General features: G+C 40.5%; 1 protein-coding gene across 1 annotated transcript in view; it reads right to left on the bottom strand.

Moving 5' to 3' along the window:
• Positions 1 to 11,548: 11,548 nt before the first annotated feature.
• sfswap (splicing factor SWAP) overlaps positions 11,549 to 24,873 on the bottom strand; it is a 56,069-nt gene continuing 42,744 nt past the window's right edge. The window contains exons 18-19 of the mRNA XM_085359736.1: positions 23,195 to 23,267; positions 11,549 to 12,119 (exon numbers count right to left, since the gene is read on the bottom strand). Coding sequence (XP_085215862.1) covers positions 12,054 to 12,119; positions 23,195 to 23,267 — 139 coding nt within the window. The 3' untranslated portion in view covers positions 11,549 to 12,053. The remainder of the gene's footprint in view (positions 12,120 to 23,194; positions 23,268 to 24,873) is intronic.

The following is a 24,873-nucleotide window of genomic DNA, read 5'->3' as shown; positions in this document are numbered from 1 at the left end:
TCCAGTTTCCAACAATGTTAATTTTCTGTCAATTATCAAACAGTTCCGGCTATACAAGGTTAGATTATAACCACTAAGTAAAGAAATAAAAATATCAAAAATACTGCATTTGAATTTCAAGATGAATTTTTGACCATTTAAAGCAGATCAGAAGTCAGCGAACACAACACTGGCTCACATGTATGGCAGTTGTGGTGTATTATTTACATAAAGTCATGGGCACTTGCAGTTCTTTTTCTTTTGTCTGATCCCTTTAGGGATTTAGCTCCATCTCACTCTATCCCTAGCATCCTCTTGTGTCACACCGGCGAGCCACACGTCCTCCTTCAGCACACCCATGAGTCTTCTCTGTGGAGGTCCTTTTTTCCTCCGTCTTCAATATCCTTTACCCGATGTATCCACGAGCCCTCCTCTGCACATGCCCACACCTTCTCAGCCTCTCCTCTCTAAATCTGTCTCCAAGCTGCTCATACTGAGCTGTTCCTCTGATGTACCAGCAGTACGTTTCCGCTGTGGAGACACTCTGCAGTTCACAAACCCCTGTTGACTCATGATTGTCTTATTGGTTAAGCAGAATTTATCACTTACTTGCAATCATATTATTTGTTTTAAAAAAAACAAACAAACAAACAAAAAAAGAAAACCTGACACATCCACATACAAGACACACGTATTGCCACTTTATTCCAGCTATTTATCACGCCTTACAGTCCACACTTTAATTATCCAAGTTAAAAAGTGCTAAATGTGACACCAAGGAGAAGAATGGAGGTCCAGAAGACCTTATGCATCCCAGTCCTCGTGATTTTTGCAGCCTTTTAACAGAATGAGAGTTAACTACAGGTTAACTCTACTTGGTCTCTGCTGTGATTTAATGTGACTGTTGCTACAGAATAACCAATACCTCTTTATTTGGAAAGTAAGATGCTAATATATAAAGTAAATAAGGGCATAAGATGAGGGGGAAATAGTCTATAGTATCAGCAACTTGTTTCTTGTCTCTTTTTGACATCTGTAATATAGGCCAAAAGAGCTGAGAGTTACCAAAACTTTATACGTGCTTAGAAGTACTATAAGACTATCTGCTTTAGTAATAAAGGGATACAGGCTCATCCCTCACATAAATCTTCCTCACTAGACTCTGTTTGACTCATACTTATCTATTCCTCAGTGGTAGCGTACAATTACCCCTTGAAAAATGCTGCATAAGGCATCACTCGCCTTCCTTATCAAAGGCAGCGCAGCTGTGCAGACAGATAAAGAACCAAAATAATAAAATAAGTGTCTTTTCACACACACTGGATTGGCCAGATGAACTTCTTGCTGAAATTCTGACCTGTGTGTTGTACAATATCAAGGCGAGACACTTCCTGATAGAAATAATAGAATGCCAAAAATTGAGTTTAAATTATTTATCAGTTATTACTGACTTTAGTTCAGTCATACCCCAATGCATTTATTTTTACATGGTAGTTTATTTACACGGAAAACAGTTCTAGATCATTCAACCGTGTAACAAACAGTCTCGTTATTCATCTGAGAAATGGGCCAAATCTATGGTTCTGCCTTGATTGTTGTCTGTCTTCTATAAACTGTACAGATGAAACTGGTGAAAGCAGTCTAAAGGGGTGGACATGACTGGCAGCAATGCTCAGGCAGGCTGTGGTGCGCCAAGAAAATATCCCCTACACATCACCACCACCAGCAGCAGTTTGAACTGTTGATACAAGGCAGGATGGATCTATGTTTTCATGTTGTTTACATCAAATTCTGACTCTCCCATCTAGATGAAGCAGCAGAAATTGAGACAAGGTAAATTTGGAGGACAGCAAGGTGTTCTCCAAGCCAGTTGGAAGATGTCATGTCTCCAGTCCGTCATGGGGCCTACACCTGTTGGGACATGCCTAAAGGTTTACCACTGTCACCACTGGGATCCTCTCTTCTTAACAAAAGTCCATAAACATCTGAGAACCAAAGGGACCAGCAGCTGGACATTTGGGAGAGGAATGTCCCAAAAGAAGAATTTAAAAAAATTGTTTGGCCAGAGAAGTTTTTCACTTTTCTACTTTCCACCCTTTTGTTTCCCCAGTCCAATGTTTTTTCAAGAGTTGCTGCTGCCATCAAATTCAAAATATTTTTCTTAAAATGATATATGTTCCCACTTATTTCCCACTTCCACATATTATTATGTGAGAGCACCTTCAGGTAAATATTATTTAATTAAATCTTTATTTGATTAGATCCGGTATAAAAGAATGTGATCACAAATCACGACTCCCCAAATAGTGTAGAAGACAGAGCAGTTAAGCTGCCTTTTGTATTTTAGCGATATGTTTTATAACAAGTGTGGTGTTGATGTCTTTTCACCTGCAACCGTTCATGTCTGCACAAAGGGGGTTGCACTTGACTTCAGACTTGACTGAAGAACTTGTAACTTGACTTAAGGCTCACACTTCACTGACATACTGCAGTCCGTCATTTGGACCTGTTCCACTATCTCTTTTTGAACCTGACTTGAACGTTTCTGCACTCAGCTAAAGGTTTAGTTTCAAATCAATAAAGAACCTTTGAGTTTGGAAAAAAAAAAGGCTAGTTTTCAGTACCTACTGCTGTTCTCCTTTGACTTTTTCCATCAAATGTTTGGCTTCAGTTCCTTAAAGCAAAAAAAGAAGAAGAAAAAGAAGAAAAGTGGAGTGTGGGTTCAGGTTTGTTTCTTACCAGAGCATGTCAGCGTGATGTCAGTCTGTACCACATGACCCCACCAGTCTTGAGATGCTGCAGCTCATTGTTGCCTGATGGCAGAAACAAATGTCTCCTTCCACTTTCACTCCCTGCAGCATGGCACAGCCTCTGTGAATGTTAACTGTAGTGATCGATGGATATATTGCTAGCTATTGCAATATGCTAAATATATTATCAACTTCATCAGTGAATGGATTTAATTAACTTTGCTGTAAATTATGTGAACTCTTCTTATATTGCTGTTTTTGCTGTAAAACATTTCCTGCCTTAACTGTGTGAGACTCTCCCCCCTCCACCCCCACTCCTTACAGATTTTATATGATTAGATTAAAAAAAGTCTGCAACATAATTGGATACATGGTGTTATTAGAGAAGCAATTTCCTTCCAATCTATTTCTACCCATAAACATTTGGGTTGCAAGACTTTGTGTTCAATAGACACTCGTGATTTTAATTAAATTTAGTTGATTATCGACAGATTTAAGAGCTTTTTAACTTCATTAGGAGACAATTGTTGCTGTTTCCATTATGCAATGCAAATGTGATTAAAAACCTCTATCGACCAGATAGAAGCAAAGGCTGGAAGGAAAAAGTTTTGAGTCATATTACTCTGGCAGATGTATTTACATTTTTACATTTATTATTTCAATGAAAAAATATGTATATGAATTGTCTATATGCTAAATAGTAAGTATTGAGATTGGGGTCGGAGGTGTCATCTGATTGTTGGGTATATCTGTTTTCTTTGTATTATTGCAGGGTCCTTACCTTATGCAGCGCCTTGGGGCAACTGTTGTTGTGATTTGGCACTATATAAATAGAGTTGACTTGAACTGAACTGAACTGAATTGGACAACTACTTGGACAAAGTAGTTCCAGTTGAGTAGACCAAACGTAACAACACCCCCGAGCCCTCTTTGGACAGCAGAGTGCTAAAGTTAGATTGAACACATGCAAAATCTTTCCAGCATTTTTGGGCTTGAACTAAAGGGACAAGTTTTTAGAAAATATTGCTATTGCTCCAATAAACCCATTGGAGAATAAAGCGGCCAGGAACTGAACCACCAACCTTTAGTTGGTGGATTAGTAGATGACCTACTCTTCCTCCTCAGCTACAGCTACCCCCTTAAAAGTGCTTGCTGTAGATTTTTCTCTGAAATACATTTTAAGACTTCATAAAGGGAGCAGGGATACAAGTTAAGAGATAATGCAGTCAGTAGTATCAATGCTTACTGTAATAGTTTGACACTGGTGAAGTGGTAACATGTCTTCTTTAATAATCTAAGCATTACAGCAGGAAGCAGAGTTAATACCAAATAGGGAAATGACAACAGGTAAGCTCATAAGAGGGGATTACTATAGAAGGGAAAAAAACAAACAAACCATCAAAAGCAAAGTGTGTCGGTGTCATCTGTTCATGTTTTTCTGAAGGGAGGAAACATTTTCACGGCCGGAGGCTTGAAGCAGCTCTTCCTTTATTCTCGTTATGTTTCTGTATAGTTTCCCTGGTGGCACGGGGGCAGAACTGAGTATTAATGCAGTCAGAGGAGGTTTTGAACTGCTCTCTGTAGAGATTTTGCATCAGCAGGAGCACTAAGGATGTGTGTGATGGTGCATATAGAGCACAGGAACATGCTGACTTTGGATGGCAGAGCACTTTGTTTCTCCGACTGAAGAAGTTTTGTCCTCCAGATGCTATCGCGTCAGGTCATCTGAGTTATTGCGCTAAATATCCCTCAAGTGTGCCTAACTTGAAAACACTGCCATGCTGGCACACAGCTGTAACTCACAGTTAATGTAATGGATTATTATCACCTTGCCACAGCGTTGCAGGGCTCTGCAGCGCTCTGCTCAGGCTGCTGGAGCAAAACTTTAAATGTGAGCAGAACAAACAGAAGCATCAGTGATTTTGTAATTAGTTGCCTGTTTGAAAATAGGTTTTACATTTTAGTGATTAAAGACATGGCTTTAAATGGATTATGGTTCAGAACATTTAATCACCGGTGAGCCAGCGCTCGCACCCCAGTAATTCGAGCTGGAGTTTACCAACAATTTCTGCATCCTGGTTTAAGTGAGCACTGGGTCGCAAGGGCCATCGCAGCAGCTGCCTGGAGGGTATGAGGCAATCAACAGTCTTCAAGGTTTATGCTGCAATGCTGCTGTGACAGTAAACTTTATGCAGTCAATAGAGGTTATTGCTTGGGGGCAGGAAATCTTTTTTATTTTCCTTATAAGCTGGGCACCCCAAATAAAGAGAAGAAGAGAAAGACTTAGATAGGGGGTAAATGTGCTGTTGAGCTTTGCACACCTGTCTGTCTTAATGGAGAGGGAGTCACAACAAAACCCCTTTAGAATTACTTGTTTCTCTGCTTTAATTAGTTTAACAATGTCACCTAATCCCCAATAACACACAGACAATTACAGCATTTCATTCCTTTGTTATAAATGTCGACAAATAAATACTTTAAATCTCTGAAATTACTTTGTAGTACTTAGTGGTGGGACCTTTCCTTTTTGATTGATATCAGATAATTCAGATCAAACTGAAGATGTGTTTTCAGTAAGCTAAGGCAGCTCTAACAAACTTTCAGACTTGTTTCACTAATTCCACTCATGCAGTAAGTGACATACTAACCAGCCACGCCGTTCAGTGGTTTGTTTCAATCAATATAGAGACAAGAACACCACCGTGGCTCTTTTTCTTAGCTGAAATTGATTGTTGGTAGTTGCTGCTCATACAGTGCTGTGCAAAAGTCTTGTGCCACCCCAAATGTCTTTGTATTTTTCTAGAAAAATGCAAAGTGTACAAGGCAAAAAATATTTTTACAATTCTAACAAGATTGAAAGTCCATATTTGGTTTGATCACCTTTATTCTTCTACACAGCCCGAACTCTCTTAGTGAAGCTCTTTTGTAGTTTCTTCAAGAAGTCTTCAGGGATAGTTCTCCAGGCTTCATGAAGACATTCAAAGCTCTTCTTTGGATGTCGGCTTCCTTTCGTTCTGTTCTCTGTCAAGATGATCCTACACTGCTTCAGTAATGTTGAAGTCCAATCCATGACTGGTACTGTTCCAGTGTTTGTGCTTTTTTCTTTGCAGCTGGTTTTGCAACTTCAAATCTGATGATACTTTTCGACCTTCGTTTAATTCAATTTTGACAAGATCTCCAACACCACTGGCTGCGGCCCCAATGACCATTTTAAATGAAACTCAGATACAGCTGAACTCCCGACTGTCAGTTTTAATTCAGGGGGCTGAACAAAAAGATTACATAAAAATGTGAGGAACTAAAGTATTTTTGAATACACTCCCTTCATTTCAGGGGCTCTTAAGTAATTGGACAAATTAAATAACTGAAAATAAAAATGACAATTTCTAATACTTGGCTGAAAACCCTTTGCTTACAATGAGACCGAAGTCTTAAACTCTGTCCATCTGTATTATGGAACGCTGCTCAATCAATTTGACTGCATTTAGCTGGATTTGAGCAGACAGTATGTCTCTGAACACCTCAGAATTCATTCGGCTGCTTCTGTCCTGTGAGACGTCATCACTAAACACTCTAAACACTAATGTCCCAGTGCCACTGGCAGCCATGCATGCCATCACACTGCCTCCGCCGTGTTTTACAGATGATGTGATGTGCTTTGGATCATGAGCTGTTCCAAATCCAATTTTCCTTTCTATTCCTGAGACTTATGAGTGGCTTGCACCTTGCAGTGAATCCTCTGTATTTACTTTCATGCAGTAATCTCTTTATGACTTGGATATCGATACGCCTACCACCAAGAGAGTGTTGTTCACTTGGTTTGCTGTTGTGAAAGCATTCCTCTTCACCATAGAAATGATTCTGAGATCATCCGCCACTGTTGTCTTCCATGGACATCCAGGTCTTTTTGTGTTATTGAGTTCACCAGTGCTTCCTGTCTTTCTTGTTTTCTCAAGCTGTACCAAACTGCAGTTTTTGCCACTTTGACATGTTGTCTGTTCACAGTAAAATCTTCCAAATGCAAGCACCACACCTCAGATCAACTCAAGCCCTTTTTTCTGCTCAATTGATAATGACATAATGAAGGAACTGCCCCATGAAATATCCTTTGAGTCAATTGTCCAATTACTTATGGTCCCTTTAAAAAGAGGGTGGCACATGTTAAGGGGCCGAAACGCCTAAACCCTTCATCCAATTTGAATGTGGATATTCTCATATGAAAGCCGAGAGTCTACACATTATAACCATGTCCATTATATGACTATAACTGAAATATGTTTCAGTGAACAGGTAAAAAACAAAAAACAAAAAGAACTTGGGTTCACATATATTTGGACAATGACAACTTTTTTCAGGCCTGACACTTCTTCTGTCCTCCACTTTTCCAGGCGGACAAGTGGAGGACAAGTATCTTAAGTACACAATACACAGCAAGCTAAAATATGCTGAGTTTTTGGGTAATGGCTCTGTGTAATCACCTTATTGTTGCAAAACCACTATTTTATCCCTGTCGAACTGTGTTAGCTTTGACATTTTTCAAAGATTTTACTAAAGAAATGGTGACAGATGTGTTTTTGTGACAGGCTGCTGTAACAAAAGATACTGGTTTGTAAAAATACAATTTAAAATTGGTTCTTTGTTGCCTGTTATATGTAGACAGAGCACTCATTCGTCCCTTGAGGTTACATTTGACTCGTGGGGAAATTATTACATTGCTACATATACACTGAACAAAAATATAAACGCAACACTTTTGTTTTTGCTCCCATTCCCCATGGGATGGACGTAGAGACCTAAAATTCATTCCAGATACACAATATAACCATCCCTCCCAAACAGTGGTCACAAATCAGTCCAAATGTGTGGTAGTGGGCACATCTGCTATATTGAGATAATCCATCCCACCTCACAGGTGTGCCACATCAGGATGCTGATCTGACATCATGAGTAGTGCACAGGTGTACCTCAGACTGCCCACAACAAAAGGCCACCCTGGAATGTGCAGTTTTGTCTCACAGCAAAATGCCACAGATGCCACAAGCAATGAGGGAGCGTGCAACTGGCATGCTGACAGCAGGAATGTCAACCAGATCTGTCGCCCGTGCATTGAATGTTCATTTCTCAACCATAAGCCGTCTCCACAGGCGTTTCAGAGAATATGGCAGCACATCCAACCGGCCTGACAACCGCAGACCTCGTGTAACCACACCAGCCCAGGACCTCCACATCCAGCAGGTTCACCTCCAAGATTGTCTGAGACCAGCCACCCAGACAGCTGCTGGAACAATTGGTTTGCACAACCAAACAATTTCTGCACAAACTGTCAGAAACCGTCTGAGGGACGCTCAACTGCATGCCCGTCGTCCTCATCGGGGTCTTGACCTGACTCCAGCTCGTCGCCGTAACAGACTTGTGTGGGCAAATGCTCACATTCGATGGCGTCTGGCACGTTGGAGAGGTGTGCGCTTCACGGATGAATCATGGTTCACATTGTTCAGGGCAGATGGCAGCTGAGAATGTCCCAGTTCTTGCATGGCCAGCATACTCACCGGACATGTCACCCATTGAACATGTTCGGGATGTGCTTGACCTGCGTATACGACAGCGTGTACCAGTTCCCACGAATATCCAACAACCTCGCACAGCCATTGAAGTGGAGTGGACCAACATTCCACAGGCCACAATTGACAATCTGATAGACTCCATGCGACGATGTGTTGCACTGCATGAGGCAAATGGTGGTCACACCAGATACTGACCGGTTCTGGGTCCCCAGACCCCCAATAGCGCAAAAAACTGCACATTCCAGGGTGGCCTTTTGTTGTGGGCAGTCTGAGGTACACCTGTGCACTACTCATGATGTCAGATCAGCATCCTGATGTGGCACACCTGTGAGGTGGGATGGATTATCTCAATATAGCAGACGTGCCCACTACCACACATTTGGACTGATTTGTGACCACTGTTTGGGAGGGATGGTTATATTGTGTATCTGGAATGAATTTTAGGTCTCTACGTCCATCCCATGGGGAATGGGAGCAAAAACAAAAGTGTTGCGTTTATATTTTTGTTCAGTGTATGATACACGTGCACAGGAGGTTGTGTTGCTCCAACATACAGACAGAATCTATTCACAGACACACACAAATACCACGTCTAATCCACGTTTGTGGCGATTAGAAGTGTCTTCCCATTCACAGAGAATCCAGTTTCAAATTTTATTGATCACTTTTGATCACTACATAGTACGATTCCATTTTATATCTCGACACTCAGACTTTGATCAACCACCTTATTTTGAACTCAGACCCCTCAGATCAGAGAATCAGTTACCATCAGAGGTTCCAGAGTGCAGAGTGCTTAAATCAAAGGGGGAGTTATACTTGTGCTGAGGGTTTGCTGTGGGATAAGCTCCAGTTTGATTTTTTCCCCTCCCTCTATATATATTAATTTACTTCTATAGAAATAGACTGGCTTTGTTTTTTAATAATACATGTCATGTCACTATGGATCTTTTGTCTTTTTTCCCTTCGTTAATTCTTCGTCATTTGCATAATGACTGAAACCAGCCCACTGAAGGAACAATGGGCTGGGAGGTCAGTTCCTTAATCTTAATTATGCAAATTGTCATGACCATTGATCAACAACCACTGATCAATGGCCATGAGTACCATTCAGAGAGAGTTGGGGAACGGCTGCAATCACAGCATTGTAAGATGGTGATGTACCCTTAGGCCCCCTCGTCGATTCAGAGATGGTTTTTCCCTTTTCACGTAAATGGCTTCCTTGACTTCCCGCTCAAACCAGCGTTCCTCCCTGTCCAGGATGTGTTCAGGATCCTCATCCTTGAAAGAGTGTCCACTGGCCTGTAGGTGTAAATAGACTGCAGAGTCCTGGCCTGACGAGGTAGCCCTTCTGTGTTGTGCCATCCGCTTCGCCAGAGGTTGTTTGATTTCCCCGATGTATAAATCCTGGCAACCCTCCTGGCACTTAACAGCGTACACTATATTACTCTGTTTGTGTCGGGGGACCCGATTCTTGGGGTGGACCAATTTTTGGCGCAGTGTGTTTTGGGGTTTAAAAGCCACAGAGACACGGTGTTTAGAAAAAATGCGTCTCAACTGCTCGGATACTCCGGACACATACAGGATTAGGGCTGGGTATCGTCACTGATTTCTAGAATCGATTCAATTCCGATTCACAAGGTCCCGAATCGATTCGATCCACGATTCGATTTAATTCGATTCGATTCGATTCAATTTAAATCTGGGAAATTTTGACAGTCAGAAATATAATTCAGATCAGTACATTTACATATTTTTGTATCTATAAAAAGGAAGCTGACACTCGCAAGACTTTATCCAAGCTGTGAGCATCACAGCAGATGCCTTTGTGTCAAAGTAGCTGAAGATAAAACACAGAAAAACATGTAGGTGATTTTCCTGGCCTGGGATTTTATAAAAAATATTCTGCAGTACATCAAAAACGAAAGAAAACCATTAATTAATGAACATTACCTCTGACGTTACAGCGGTTTTATTAGAGACACGGCTAAGCATTTTGCATTTTGAATAATTTTAAAAAGTTTAAATTTGTTCAGTATTGAACAGCAGAAATGAGGTTTTCTTTTCGGAAGAATGTAAAAGGGAAAAAAACAGCGGCTGACAGCACTGTAAACAACAGTAGACTTGTGCGTAACAAGCAAGCGAATAATGAAGAAAGCGAAACTGTTCGAGAGAGAGAGAGAGAAAGAGAGAGAGAGAGGGAGAGGGAGAGAGGGAGAGAGAGAGAGCTGCGCATCGCAATGGAAGCAAAACAGTAAAAGAGTGAATTCATGACGATGTTTATGTGAAGCGTTTGGATCTTCTTTTGCTGCTGGTTCGGTCAATATTGTTTGGAGAGAGATCAAACTAACAGCCTTAGAATCAGCGCATAAAGGGCGTGAACACAAAGCGCGGACCCGGATCAGCGAGCTGTCGGCTTTCACTTTCAGCCCCGACTGTGAGAAAGGCGACATCTAACTGATTCTGATCCGCGGGTCACGCCCTGTGTTTAAGTCTATGTGAAGAATCCCTGTACCTGCTCTCATTTACTGTTTGGTGGTTCTTGAAATTTTGTGAGATGTCACCAGAGATTCTGGCATTTCGGACAAAATAAATTTATATTAAAAAATCGATTCAGGATTTTAATGAATCGATTTTACGTTATCCAAGCCAGAATCGATTTTAATCGATGAATCGATTATAAAAACCCACCCCTATACAGGATCACTACAGGTTTTTGCTGGGGCAGCGGTTGTCCTTCTCTCTTGGATTGGCTGGAGCTTCCTTTAGATGCTGGGATAACCACATTTACTCAGGGCCTTCTTGATGTGCTGTTCTTCTGCCTCCCTGGCTGCTGTGTCAGTGGGGATGGTATTCGCTCTGTGTTGAGTGACGAAACGTTTCTCCCACAAAACGCTACGTCCAGATGAACAGAATCAACTTTTGGAGATTTACTTTCCTGGATGATTGAGAATGCATCATTAGTTTCTAATCATTTTATATTTGAATATTCATGTTCCAATTATGTAATCTTTTTTTTTTTTGCCACAAGTACAATTTTTCCAATATCTAATGCACTATAACAACCTGCATTGTATCCATTTTCTTCTCCTGACGGTTTATTTATTTTTTGTTAAAATAAAACAACTGAAGGCCACACGTAAATCATAAAAGAACTTTTATTTCATTTTGGATTAGAAAGTTGTTCTGCATTACTCATTACAGTACAAACCAGGAACCAAAATTCAAAGGCTGCACATTGCAGCTGATGGACAGAGTAAAAACAAATTACTTCTCAGGTAGTAGAGTAGGCGCTGAAGAGAAAAAGGAAATGAGGAAAAATGATGGGAAAATTAAATTATCAAAACATAAGCCTTCATAGAAGGAGAGCTTCCAGATTTCCTGCAGCTGATGCTGCAAAGAGTGACTCGTAGGAGAAAAGCATCTCAAAACAGGAGGCAAACATTATTTCACATTTGATTCTCCGTGCACCAAAAACATAGCTGTGACTTAATCTCCTGTGTTATGAGCGGTTTTCTCACACCGGCCGTGAAACCAGGTGCTCAGGTTTCACTTCAGCGTACTTCACACTTACGACTTGGCACAAGACGTAACACAATCAAACTGAAACTGTCGATGCTCAATTCTTGATGAACTGATAAATCATGGATAAACAGAGGGCTCTGAAACAGCTGCGGGCCAGATAAATCTCCGGGAAATCGGAGAATACCACTCGCCTGCAGGCAAAAGTTGTCACATCCAGAAGAAAGCAACGTCCTTTTTAAGAATTGGGAGGCTGGAAGGTCTTGGAGGTGGCAAGCATGGCTCGCACTTTGGCCATCAGATCCTGCACAAAGAAGAAGAAGAGAGAAAAACAAAACATGAGATGAGTTTTAATGTACAGCTTTCCCACTAAGACCCCCAGTACAATGTTGCAACTGGCATGGCAAGAGATATGCCATGCCTCGGTGGGTATAATAACAATACAACTAGTAGTCAGTTAGTTTGATCTAAGCAGATCTACTAAATCAAACAGAACCGATCAAAATTTAGGAGCGGAGCAAACACACTGCACTGGAAGGGGACAAAACAAAGCACTTTATTTTGAAAGAACTACAAAATGGAAAAAGTAGATCTGCCAACGCTTTTCTTTTCTTGTCACAGTGTTTTACTTCTCCTTAAAGAGGAATAGTTTCTCCTGTAATTCTTCAGCAAACTATTCCCTGCAGTACGAAAGAGCTGCTAGTAATGGTGTTCCCACTGAGAATCAACCATGCGGCTGACAGACACACAAGTTCATCCATTTGTTTTTTTGTTGTTGCTTGTGGGATGAATGAAGGCAACACTTTCATTCATTTCATAGAAGAAATAAAAAGCGAAGGAAGGAAGAAAACGAGTATGCAGGAATGTATAAATAGTCACTGAAATGTTACACCAGCCTCAAAGTTTTGTTGCACTGCTATACATTTTAAAAGATTAACAACAGAATCCCCTTAAAGGCAATTAGAAAACACATATATGAACTCCCCGGCCAACCCACACATATCCCTGACAACTGTAAACAGGTTATTTACTTAAAACAATATAATTAATAGGAAGTTGCAATGAGAGTGCACAGCAGGGAAACAGAAACAAAGTGGAAGAAACTGCCAAACAGCAGTTTTTCATTTCCACTTTCTCCTCCTTCACTCTTCAGGTAGAAATGTAAACTTTGCACACCACGGGGGCAAGTGCTTACGCTGCAGAATAGGAAGTGTTAATTTGCATCGCGGTGCACGAGCGATTCATGCACGCATGGACAAATATCCACCCTCGAGCTCTCCTGACAGATGAGACGAATTAACAGCTGTAATCACAAGAGGGGGGAAAGCTGTCATATCAAATCGCTCTAAAGGCAGTTTCTCTCAAAACCCTGATGTTCTCGGATAGACACAGATAACGGACACGCACAACGACAACGCTCAGAATTATCATCAAGTGGCTGGACGTGTGCTCTAAATACAGCCACAAGTGTCCCGTCTAACTAATGTGCAGCTAAATTCTGGAGGTCTTTGCGTGCTGCACTTCAGTCGTCATGTATGAGACCATGTTGCATGACTTCTGGGACCAAAAAAAAAAAAGTTTGCTCATGAGTAAACAATCAATACATTCATCCATTTTCTTAACCACTCATCCAGTTCAGGGTCGCAGAGGGGCTGGAGCCTATCCCAGACACAGTCGATACAGTATTAACCTAAACAGTCCCTGCACTGCCCCACGTTCTGTAAAGAAAAAAAAAATTACAAAGATAAAATCTGAGAACATCCAAAAACCAGCAGGCTGCTCAGCATCAGTGAGACACAGCACTCTGCTCGCGTCACTGTAAGTCAGCAGTGGCATGTTTAAATCTGGAATCTAAATCTAAAGCTAAATTTAACCAGCAGGAGTCGTCTAATTGGAACGCTTTCCTATTACTAAATTAATTAAAGACAGACACCTGAGTTTGATGTTGAAACTTTTCATAAAGTTCACATTCGACTTTTTGTTTGATGCTGGAGTTTTAGTTGAGTGTGACAGTTAAATTGCCAGCTGTACTTATACCTCTGTAATAATGAACAGGGATACCTGTAAGAAAAGCATGTTTTTTTTTCTCCACACTTGTGCATAATTTAAGTCCTTATCATTTTATTATATTTGTCTCATCTACACTGGAGTAAAGACCAACGGGCAGCTGCTACTCCACAACCCCACCACATATACACTTTACACCAACATAGACGACATTTAACGACCTCCCCGCACCCATAATGACGGTTTTGACACCTCAGTATACATCAATAAAGATACAGTTTGATAACCACTAGAACAGTTTTGGGTTTTTACACGGGTACCAGCAGAGGAAGAGACCACCCTGACTAACTTCTGACGCACACCCACTCATTTTGTTCTATAAGAAGGCCTGAAGACACACACACTGGTCGCTTTACACAACGCAACTACAAAGCTACTTTCTAATTGTGTGTCTGTGCTTTTAAATGCCGTCTGGCTTTAAGCTGAGAAGTACAGCACAGTATTTCCTTATTTGACTGCAAAATTACACCAAAAATGTAAAAAACTTTTCCACAGGAAGCTTTAGTATTAAATGTGAACATTTGTGATATCGTAACATTTGTATGTTGGTAATAGTGGGGAAATTGAAGGAATAGATCGTGCGAGGTGCACACCTTCATCTGCTAAAGAACACGGCCTCTATTTAGACGGTTTTGCTGTTGTGTGTGGGGTGGAAATCAGATTGTGGCTGCGATTATTATTGACCGGCTTCTTTAGAAAACAATGTGAGACTGTTTGGAAGCAAACAGATATCACGCCTGCCTTTCTGTTGTATGTCTGATAAAGCTGTGCCAGAATCCTGTCATGAAATTAAACAAAATGAAATGTCACACATTACAAGGACAGCTTTATTTTTTCACTGAATTGGGATGTTGGGTTTTTTTCCTCATTAGGACAAACTATTTTCCTTGTATGCTGTCAGTTAACCACATTTACCTGTTTAGGATTGAAACCTAATTTTACAAACACTAGGCCTGAAAAAACTAACATGGAAGCACTATTTATAACTCTCACTGGGCCCTTAAGACAGTTTTAAAACTATAACCAGTGGGTCAAGTTAGGAAGTGAGATTACAGAAATAAGGGTGTCACATGTTTGCTTTTAACAGCAACAACCGTTAAACAAACAAAAAAAAACTGTTAGGAAAATCTTGAGGGAGCAATGTAGCAGCCACATGTATTGATATCTAGCCTTTCTGTCATTAGATCCCCCCCCCCCCCCAAGAAACTATGCAGTGTTTGAGATACCCACACTCCTAATTTAAAACACTCCCGGTCCCAGTGCAGTTCACTGTAAAGGTGAACAAAGTATCTTTCAAATGTACAGCAACAGGGAAGACGGGGAAGAAGAAAGAGGAATACAGACAAACACGAGAGAAATAAGAGCTGGAATGAAGCAAATAGCAACTAGGCACCCGGAGGGAAGCAGAGCCCATTAGGCAGATGAGGATGTGCTGAATTATTCAAGATGTGTTTGTAAAACATCACAGATGGGGTATAAGTAGTTAGCAGTTTTGAATCAGAGCATGTTGCAGCAGCATGTTTCCACCAGCTAGCTTGTGTTGCTATGTTGAGATGAAGGTGGGAGAAGCGACTACGAGATAATGAAAAAGAAACTGAAATAGGACTTTTTTTTTTTGTTGTTGCTGATGACAGAAGAATCAAGAGATGTTCATTGTGGAACACACACACACGGCCAGGTGAGCGAGTTAGTTTCACTTCAGTTGAAGTTATTCCAGTGTTCATAGAAGAGTTAGTGTGAACGCAGAGGCAACAGTATCGACCTGCATTACATCAACTCCCAGAAGCTCTAGAAATCCAGCACACTGCAGCCTCACTGTAAGATGCTGTCTAGTATGTACAGTATTCAATACATGTGAGAGCACCGCTGTGTTTATTAAATGACTTAAAACTGTATCGCCGCTTAATTAATGCATTAGTCACAACCGGAAAAAGAGTATCTCGCCTTTTAAATGGCGTGGATATCGTGATGTGAACCGCTGACTTGTGAAGACCGCCTTGAATCCTTAAGATAAACATTTTCACCATCGCTGTCTTAGTATTTTAAAATTGGATGTGAAACTGCATGCCCATTCACTCCTGACTCTGCTCTAGGCTCATCTTTTTATATCGTGTCCAGTTTTACACCTACAGTGAGGTGAAAAAAAGCTTTTAGTCACGCTAAAAATGTTTCAGATCCTCAAACAAATTATAATATTTGGCAAAGATAATCTGAGTAAATACAAAATGTAGCTTTAAATGAGGACTTTATTTATTAAAGGGAAAAAAGTAATCCGAACCTACCTGGCCATGTGTAAAAAAGTAATTATCCTCTTGTGAAAGTATGAATTAAATGATTACTCACATTTATGCAAAGTTGAGTTCAATTTCCCTCACCACACCCAGGACTGATTAATGTCAGACTTACTGAATAATGAAATCACTTAAACAGCACCTTTCTGACAAAGTAAAGCCTAAAAGATCCTAAAAGCAACTCATCATGCCATGATCTAAAGGAGCAGCTGGAACTGACATCTATCAGTCTGGAAAAGGTTACAAAGACATTTCTAAGGCTTTAGGACTCCAGCGAACCACAGAGAGAGCCATTATCAACAAATGGAGAAAACCTGGAACAGTGGTGAACCTTCCCAGGAGTGGCCGGCCTACTAAAATTCATTTCCCATCGAGGACTCATCCAGGAGGTCACAAAAGAGCCCAGAACAAAATCTAAAGAGTCACAGGCCTCGCTTGTCTCAGTTAAGGTCAGAGTTCACGATTCATAACAAGAAAGAGCCTGGGTAAAAATGGCATCCATGGGAGAGTTTCACAGCGAAAAACACTCTGCTGACCAAAACATACAGAAAGGACACAACACGCACGCACGCACGCACGCACACGCACACACACAGAGGGGCTTTGGAGAGTCTGGACCAACTGACATGCTTGGCATGACCTTAACAAGAGGAGCTATTAAAGTGTGACTTATATGCAAAAGAGAAAAAGCACTGAATGGGCTGCATCTGTCTAAAATCATCACTGATCTAACAGTTCTTCAGGGAGACTAATGATACATTAGAAAAACAAATATTAAACACAGTTGAAGCAATAATCAGGAGGTAGAGAACAAGCCATGGTCCCACTCAGAATCAGAGTGGCTGTTCGCTGCCAAACACACTGAACTACTTGCACATCTTTGAAAACAGACGGACAAGTGCTTTACCCTGGGCACAGGGGTTATCGCTGGAAATTACAGCTTCTGTGTTGGCTCAGGCAGTGTGAAGAAAATAGCATAACATCAGCTTCTATGGACAGTGCCCCCCCCCTAAATACCATTTGCTCTTCAACATAAAGGTGCAAGATTACACTTTGCTAAAGTACCAGAAAAGAAGCCTGACTGACACTGGGAGCACCTCCTTCAGTCAAATGGGAATATTTTTGATATTTTCCTCTGATGAAATTAGGGCTGCCACAAACGATTATTTTGATAGTCGACTAGTCACCGATTAGTCAACTAATCAGATCATGCATCCATTGGACGTACAGCGTTCAGCTTATTGCACCAGCATGAATCTGCTCTTATATAACTATCATTAGCTTACAGCTTTAAGTGTTTAAGGTCTGTGCTAACTAAAAATAAAGACAAGATGGTAGTTTATTAAATTTTAATGAAATTTGCAGATTGTTTCGGTGAAGTTTAATAAACTCCTTGCTATCTAAAATATAACAGGACACCGGAGTAAACTCTCTACCATCTCACACTTCTGATAATCAGCTGTCTGCTTGACGTTTATTCAGCTGTCTAAAAACTATAACTTTAATCTCAGCCAAACCGATTTACTCAGGAACAAATAAAATACTAAAAAAAGCCAAACAATAACATTTTTAAGTTATCTAAGTGACTTATATATATTTAACCTGAGTAGCGAAAGACGGCGGTGGGTTTGAAAACGATCTGTCGGGAGTCCGGGGTTCTCACCGGCTCTAGTGAGCCTTGCCCCCGGCTAACACTCGAGCTAGTGGGTAACAGACGTCTCCGAAAACGTCGGAGCGCTTTTGAAAATATGTGGTGTCTTGATAAACTGAGCAGATATTTGAGGTTTACACAGCTACATTCTCGCCTGAAAATATGTTAAACGTTTATTTTGTGACCCAGAAAGAATAATAAGAGTAATATTAAAACCAACTAGCTGTCGCCATTGTTGGAAACTGAGCTGGGCTGCGCTATGAATTCTGGGACAGAGCTACTTCTTCTTCTTCGGGGTTTAACGGCAGCTGGCATCCTTGTACATGCAGTGCTGCCATCTTCTGTTTCAGTCCGTTATTACACTCTTAAATCCTACTACTTATTCCTGCGTCTTTTGTGATCTTACAAAGCTTCAAACGACACGTCGACTATTAAATCAGTCGTCGACGATTTTGATAGTCGACGTAATCGTGACTAGTCGACTAATCGTGGCAGCCCTAGATGAAATCCAGCAGGCTACACATGAACCTGCCCAAGACTGCCACAGTGAATGCATAGTCATAAGAGTAAAGAATGGAGGTGGAAATAAAGATGAGATGGGCTGCACGGACACAAAAAGTGTTGGAAGAGGACACAGATGTCACCGTGAATGCCTGAGGATATGACAAACTCCCGTCAGACGAGATGACCTCCAGCCTCCAGAAGCGCGGCAACAGAGGAATATTCCTGCATGATAACAATCTAAAGCACACAGCAGACACACTGTGATGTGGTTAAGTACGTCACCTAATGTCAATCCAATATACCTTTGGAAGATTTTAAAGAAAGGCAGAGCAACATAAACCCTCCAGACTGTTTATGAATAATGGCAGAACACTTCTCCAGATTTGGCGCCACATAAAAATCGATGCGAAAGACGATTAAAAAAAGAAAAAGTCAGTGGACAAACAAAGTACGGAAGAAATAAAAGATCCAAGTTTACATGCGAGTAAACGCTCTGCTCAGCTTAGAGAAACACATTCCCAGTAAGGTGACACAGTTCTGAATAATCAGTCTTTTAGGTGATATTGCACAGGGCTGTACTCCCACGTTTGACACTTTATGTTTACCTGCATGCTAGGTTTATTTCGCTCAGTTGGAGGAGAATCCGTGTATCAAAATAATGCATTGCAGAGGCAAGTATAAATTAAATTACTGACATTTAATCAGAGAGGTTTATGGTGATGTAGACTTAAAAATCAAAGTACGTACAGACATTTTTAGGCTTCTCAAAGTTCTCCTAAGGTTTTCAACAGCAGTCAAATACAAGTAGATTAGGAGCAAAACAAAGAAGCTTCAGGAAAGAGATAAAAGCTACATAATAAATATGAATCTAAATGAGCACAATGTCCAAATGAGGACTGACAGGACTCAACAGTAACTGCTCGTGTTTTTGCACTTTTGTTTTGTGGATTTTACAACAATTTTAAGGAGAATCATTAAACAGACATTAATAAAGACAGTGTTTAAGAATATCAATGATCTCTGTGGATTATATAACGCTTCGTCTGTAGAAGTGATACGCGTGAATGCACTTAATCTGAGGTGCACTTCTGAAAGCAACAAAATAGTGGCTATAAATTGTCTATAGCAATTTAAAAACATGCAGGCAAGGACAGTGCCTGCCGGGGTCAGAATTTATTGGCGAGCCGTGTGTGAGGTTACACTGTGAGTTACGGGTGTGTAGCACTTACTCAGATGCAACTGTTTTTCATTTTTCGCACCCAAATGAGACAAAACACCAACACAGCCTGCCACTTATCTACATTAAACAGGCCCAATATGACCCAGACGCACTATAACAATACAGCAATAATTATGTGACACCAATAAACACGTTGGTTCTCCTTTGGTCTGGAGGTGCCTCTCACTGTCAAAATCAAAGGAGAACCTGATGCTACGATGTGCTTTTATATTTTGAGGCATTCTGTGCTTCAGCAGCTTGAGGAACAAATACCCCGTTGCATAAAACAAGACCGACATTTTTAACTCCAGTAATCAGAGTTTGTCTTGGAAGAACATGAGCAGTCTGCACAGAGCCGGACACTGTTCTGGCAACACAACGCCATCAGTTTTTGGGAATGCTGAGATGCTGCACAAGCGCTAATTTTACTGTTGTGTTGTTTTGTGTGTGTTCGCAGAGTTTTCAGCCATGCAGCCTATTTGTCAGCCACAAAATGAAAGGGTGGACTAACTGGCATTGTCCCATCTAGAAAACTACAGGATAGCTGCTGTAATCCATGTCAGTGCCACCTTATCAGGCTGCATCAGAAACAATTGTATGCAAATGTTGGATTACTGTTAAATGCATGGCACTGATGTAAGCAGTATGTAAAATTCTCTCAAGCGCGCGCGCACACACGCACACACACACACACACACACACACACACACACAGTATTTTAACATTTGGTTTAGTCAACTGTCAGAAAGCGGCTACACGCAGAGCTCTATGTGCAGTTACTGTAATTTTACAGCTGGAAGTGTCTATGCTGTGCTCATCACTCAACAGGAGACTATGGGTTGCATTAGGGCATGACGACAGTGGCAACTATCCAATCAAACCTTTTCAGTAAGTTTTCTTTGGGTGTTTTTTATTAAAACAGAAAAGAAAAGCCTGACAATTAATTTTTTTAAGCAATTTGGGGAATGTGACTTCTCATCCTGCGCTCCCAGGATGAGATGCGCTGGGCCGAAGAGCAATCTGGAGCCAAGATGCACTGCCACGACGAGAAGTGATGAGAAGCAAAACTGACACAAGGTTCAGCTTTTAAGTTGAAGCGGCAACTTCTTAGCAAACACTCGCTTATTTACACATCACGTGTGTCGTTTAGTGCCAAGCAGGTAGTGTATGGCGAGCTTTTACAGCTTTAGGCTTAAACCCAAGCTTCCAAAACTGTGGGCTTAGTTTTTACACAGCTAAGTAATAAACTAAAACAAGTTATAAAGTTATGTGAAGCCAACCTCTGCTTCTCTGTTGCGTTATAAAATGTAAAAGAAAAAAAACACATGGGGTATAAAACCATACTGAATGTTGAAACCTGCCATTTTCTTAACTTGAACTGACAACTTGCTGAACTTGACCTTGTGTTTCTCAGCAGTAATGGTAATGGTCCTTCTTGTCTGAATTTACAAGTACCACTAGGGCTGCTCAATTAATCGAATTTTAATCACGATTACGATCTGGGCTTTCAACGATCATTAAAAATGACTGAGCCGATTATTAGCCCCTCCCTCATTTATCCGCGACACCTTAAAGGCCGGTCCGTGAAAATATTGTCGGGCATAAACCGGTCCGTGGCGCAAAAAAGGTTGGAGACCGCTGATTAAGAGGACCCGAGGGAAGCTCGGAAAGCTAAGCAGAAGTTATTTGGAGAGTGACTGCCGTTGGTTGAAAAGAGAGTTTAAAAAAAAAAACTTCAGTGGTGTTGCACACTATTTTATATTATTTTTTTAAAGTCATTGTTAACCCTTTAAAGCCGGTCAGAGCAGCACGCTCCGTTTTGCGTAACTATTTTTAAATCCCTGTAGAACCTGAACCGTGTAAGCTAGCGCAATAATTTGTTTTGCATATGAAACCGGAGGAGTTGTACTTACATCTGATGCCATCAGCTTGTCCTCGGTCACGGTTTCGTTCCACATATAGCTTTGCAAAAATTGCATAAAAAGCGCTTGCAGGAACAAAAACATAATATTCCAGAAACACGCTTTGCCGTTCCTATCAGCTGTTCGTAACACTTCCCACAGTGAAATGATGCACCTGCTGTTTTCTTTGCAAATTTGCATCATAGGATTGTTTTTTGTTTTTCCTGCAGTATATAAAAATTGCTGTATCTCCAAAATAAAACTATGAAGACACTCAAAATAAATTTCCTGTTGTTGTAAACTATTTTTTGCAACTTTATTGTATTTAAAGTTTTGAGGGATAAACCTCTTAAATTTCTCCAAGTAGAAATATATGTAAACAAAACAAAAGCGATTTTCAATTTTTTTTGTAGTTTATTGCACTTTTTTGCAATTTATGTAATTACTATGGACTTAATGCATACATATTATTAAAATATGGGCTATAACAGTTGTATTGATGTATAGCAACTTGAAATGCTCCCACAAATGGCACTACAGCATGTAAAAAAAATAATATAAGCTCTGGTGGACTTGGTTCTATAGTAGGTCTTAAAGGGTTAAATAAATATCGTCAAATAATCGTGATCTCAATTTCAGTGAAAATAATCGTGATTATCATTTTTGCCATAATCGAGCAGCCCTAAGTACCACTGGAGAAAACATTTTCAAGACCATGTGCTGCTTCTGCCTCCTTCCTTTGCAGTGAAGTGAAATCCATCTCCCAAAAGACTTCGGCAAGTTTGCAGAGGTTTCTGTTTTTGCCTCTCGCTTCATCGGCGCCAACTAATATTCAGTCTCTCTTATCCTAAATTCTTGGCGAAGCTCCCAGGATGAGATGCGCAGGGCCGAAGAGCAATCTGGAGCCAAGATCCACTGCCACGATGAGAAGTGCTGTTTGTTTATTAAAATAAGAGCACATGTACCCCAAACAGTGGTAAACAAGACCTCAGCAACACGGTTCAACAATGTTATCCAACAAAACACTATTAGAAACCTGCGCCATCAACCGGTCAACCATCAGTCGACTATAAACTTAGCAGACACTTTTAACAAATCGAGGCCATCTACAAATCCGTTCTCACCGCTTTGTTTTGACAAGTGTTACTTCCAAGGTTATGAGAGAAATGTTAAGTTACATTTTTATCCAAATCAAAATTGATGACAAGTCCCAGAGGCAAGCAAAATCATGACGGTTTAATATCGGTCGTTCGGTGGCAACGAACCAAATTCAATTTGCTGCGGATGATCATTCAATATGGCTGAAACCGAGTGAACCTGGAGTCCGCACAGTTTTCTTAACAACAGTTTCAAACTGTCAAGAAACAAAATCAGACCGGCAGTTTTTCTCCAGGTATGATGCATGAGATTGGATTACACTGCCACTGAATACAGAGTGCAGCTTTATCACATTTGCACCACATATAAATGTAAGACATCGGCCTCCCCATGGTTCAAACAAACAAATATAGCACACCGACGTGCTGTAAAAACACACAGAAGGTACCGGGAGAAGTGGATAAATATAAAATGAGTTCAAGTCAAAAGCTCTAAAAACTAGCTATATTTTGGTGTATGAAAGAGAACAGCACTTTCCATCCTTCCTCTTTGCATGATGGAAACAAAGAACACCACTAAGTACTTTCATTGGATGGGATGGAAGAGTTCAGCAGGGGATGCATCTGGGATAAGAGCAAAGAACAATACCTGAGTTATTTTAGACTGAACAGAGGATACTATGGATGAGGACACTGCCTTGTCTTTCTCCAGAGAACCACCCCTGAAAAGAAAACAGAGGAGAAGGACACAAAAGAGTCAAAAAGCATAAAATCAATCATGTAAACAGGAGAGAATATTCAATATTTATGATGTTTCTCTGAAATGCCCAAAGTTCGACAGGCATTGAGAGCGATAGAAAGAAAAGATGGAAGGAAGGAAAGAGGTGAAAGAAGTGTCCTGTAACACTGAAATTTCCATCTAGAGTTAAAAGACCAAACACAGACAGAGTATTTAATCATGCAGACAAATTTCAGGCCTCAAGTTCAGCTTCACGGCTCCTTCCGAAGCTTAAATGTCTCTACAGTCCAGCATTTCATAATTCATCAAGAGATTAAAAAAAAGGAACAAATCATGTACAAGTTGATTGAACACAACAGGTGAACATAACTGCAGAAAAGACCGCTGCTCATGATAAAAAGTTTAGCTTTTCTTCCTCTCACGAAGATGGAAGATTTCAAACGTTTGTGTGTGTGCACGGCACTCAGTATAAAGTACTACCTGCCCCTCCCGCTGTTATTATGGCATCATGATCTAGTTTCCTTTCCCCGGAGAAAGTAAACAGCAAAACCTTTCATGCTTTCACCCACAGTTTAGGAAGAAAGGGCAACAAAAGACTGTCTTCTATTGGAATGACTCCTGCATCTGCCAGGATAATTGCGCCCCACATGAAAAGACGAGCATTTACTAAATCTATGGAAGAAAAAGCATTCTCCTTCATAACAAAGCACATGAGACGGCTGATATACTGGTTAAGCAGAGCTTTTAAAAACATTAAATTATGGTGCATGCAATACTTCAGTTTGAACATAAAAGGAACTGTTGTGTTTTTCCAATTTTGCAGAAGTCAAAAATATTTACATTGTTTCCTGTTTTCCCAGAAGCCTGTTTTTTAATGACGGCAGATTTTAAAAGTTATGCTGGGTTACACAAACTAAAGACTGAAAAATTAAACTTTTAAACTACAAAACAAGTGAACATCCACAAACGCACTGGTTGGTATCAGCTAGAAGGCATGACGCTTAAAATCTGGAAACTTTGCAATAAAACTTTGGAAATAAAAGAGGTGGAATTTAAAATATTGTTATTTTGTAATTAACAGGCTCTATTTACCAACAAGCCACAAGTTCATAATGAGTCCTTCTCTTTTAGTAAGATATTGAAGTGAACAGAGTGCGCCTGGCCAACATTTAGTCTTCTTGCATTGAAAAGTCAACACGCTGCTAAAGTGGCAGACTACCAACTGCAAGTCTTATCAAGTCTGTGGCCAAGATCATTAATGCGCTTTTGCCCTTGTGACCTTTAAGCTGAAAGACCCAAGCTGTGCGCTGTGATATCAGGAGAGCAAACACTGTTCAGTAGAAGGAGTTTAGAAACAGAAAAAAACAACAACAACATAAAAATAAACATTTCTAAACATTAGTCAGTGAAAAAGAGTGCATCAGCATAACCTCTGTTAGGTTCTTAAATCGGCAGCAGCTGGAATGTTCGATTATCAGACCTAAAGGAACAATCTATTGTTGCAAATAAGAGAGATTTAAATGCAAGAATACATCTTCTCATTTACTTGAAGCTAAAACAAAAACAAAAAAACCCCAAAACAAAACATT

Source organism: Diplotaxodon limnothrissa, linkage group LG7 (assembly GCF_057381915.1).
Source record: "Diplotaxodon limnothrissa isolate DT_005_m linkage group LG7, D_limnothrissa_male_GT1.1, whole genome shotgun sequence".
Classification (NCBI taxonomy): Eukaryota; Metazoa; Chordata; class Actinopteri; order Cichliformes; family Cichlidae; genus Diplotaxodon; species Diplotaxodon limnothrissa.
The sequence above is the reverse complement of the archived record's forward strand: the minus strand, read 5'-3'. Positions and strand labels throughout refer to the sequence as shown.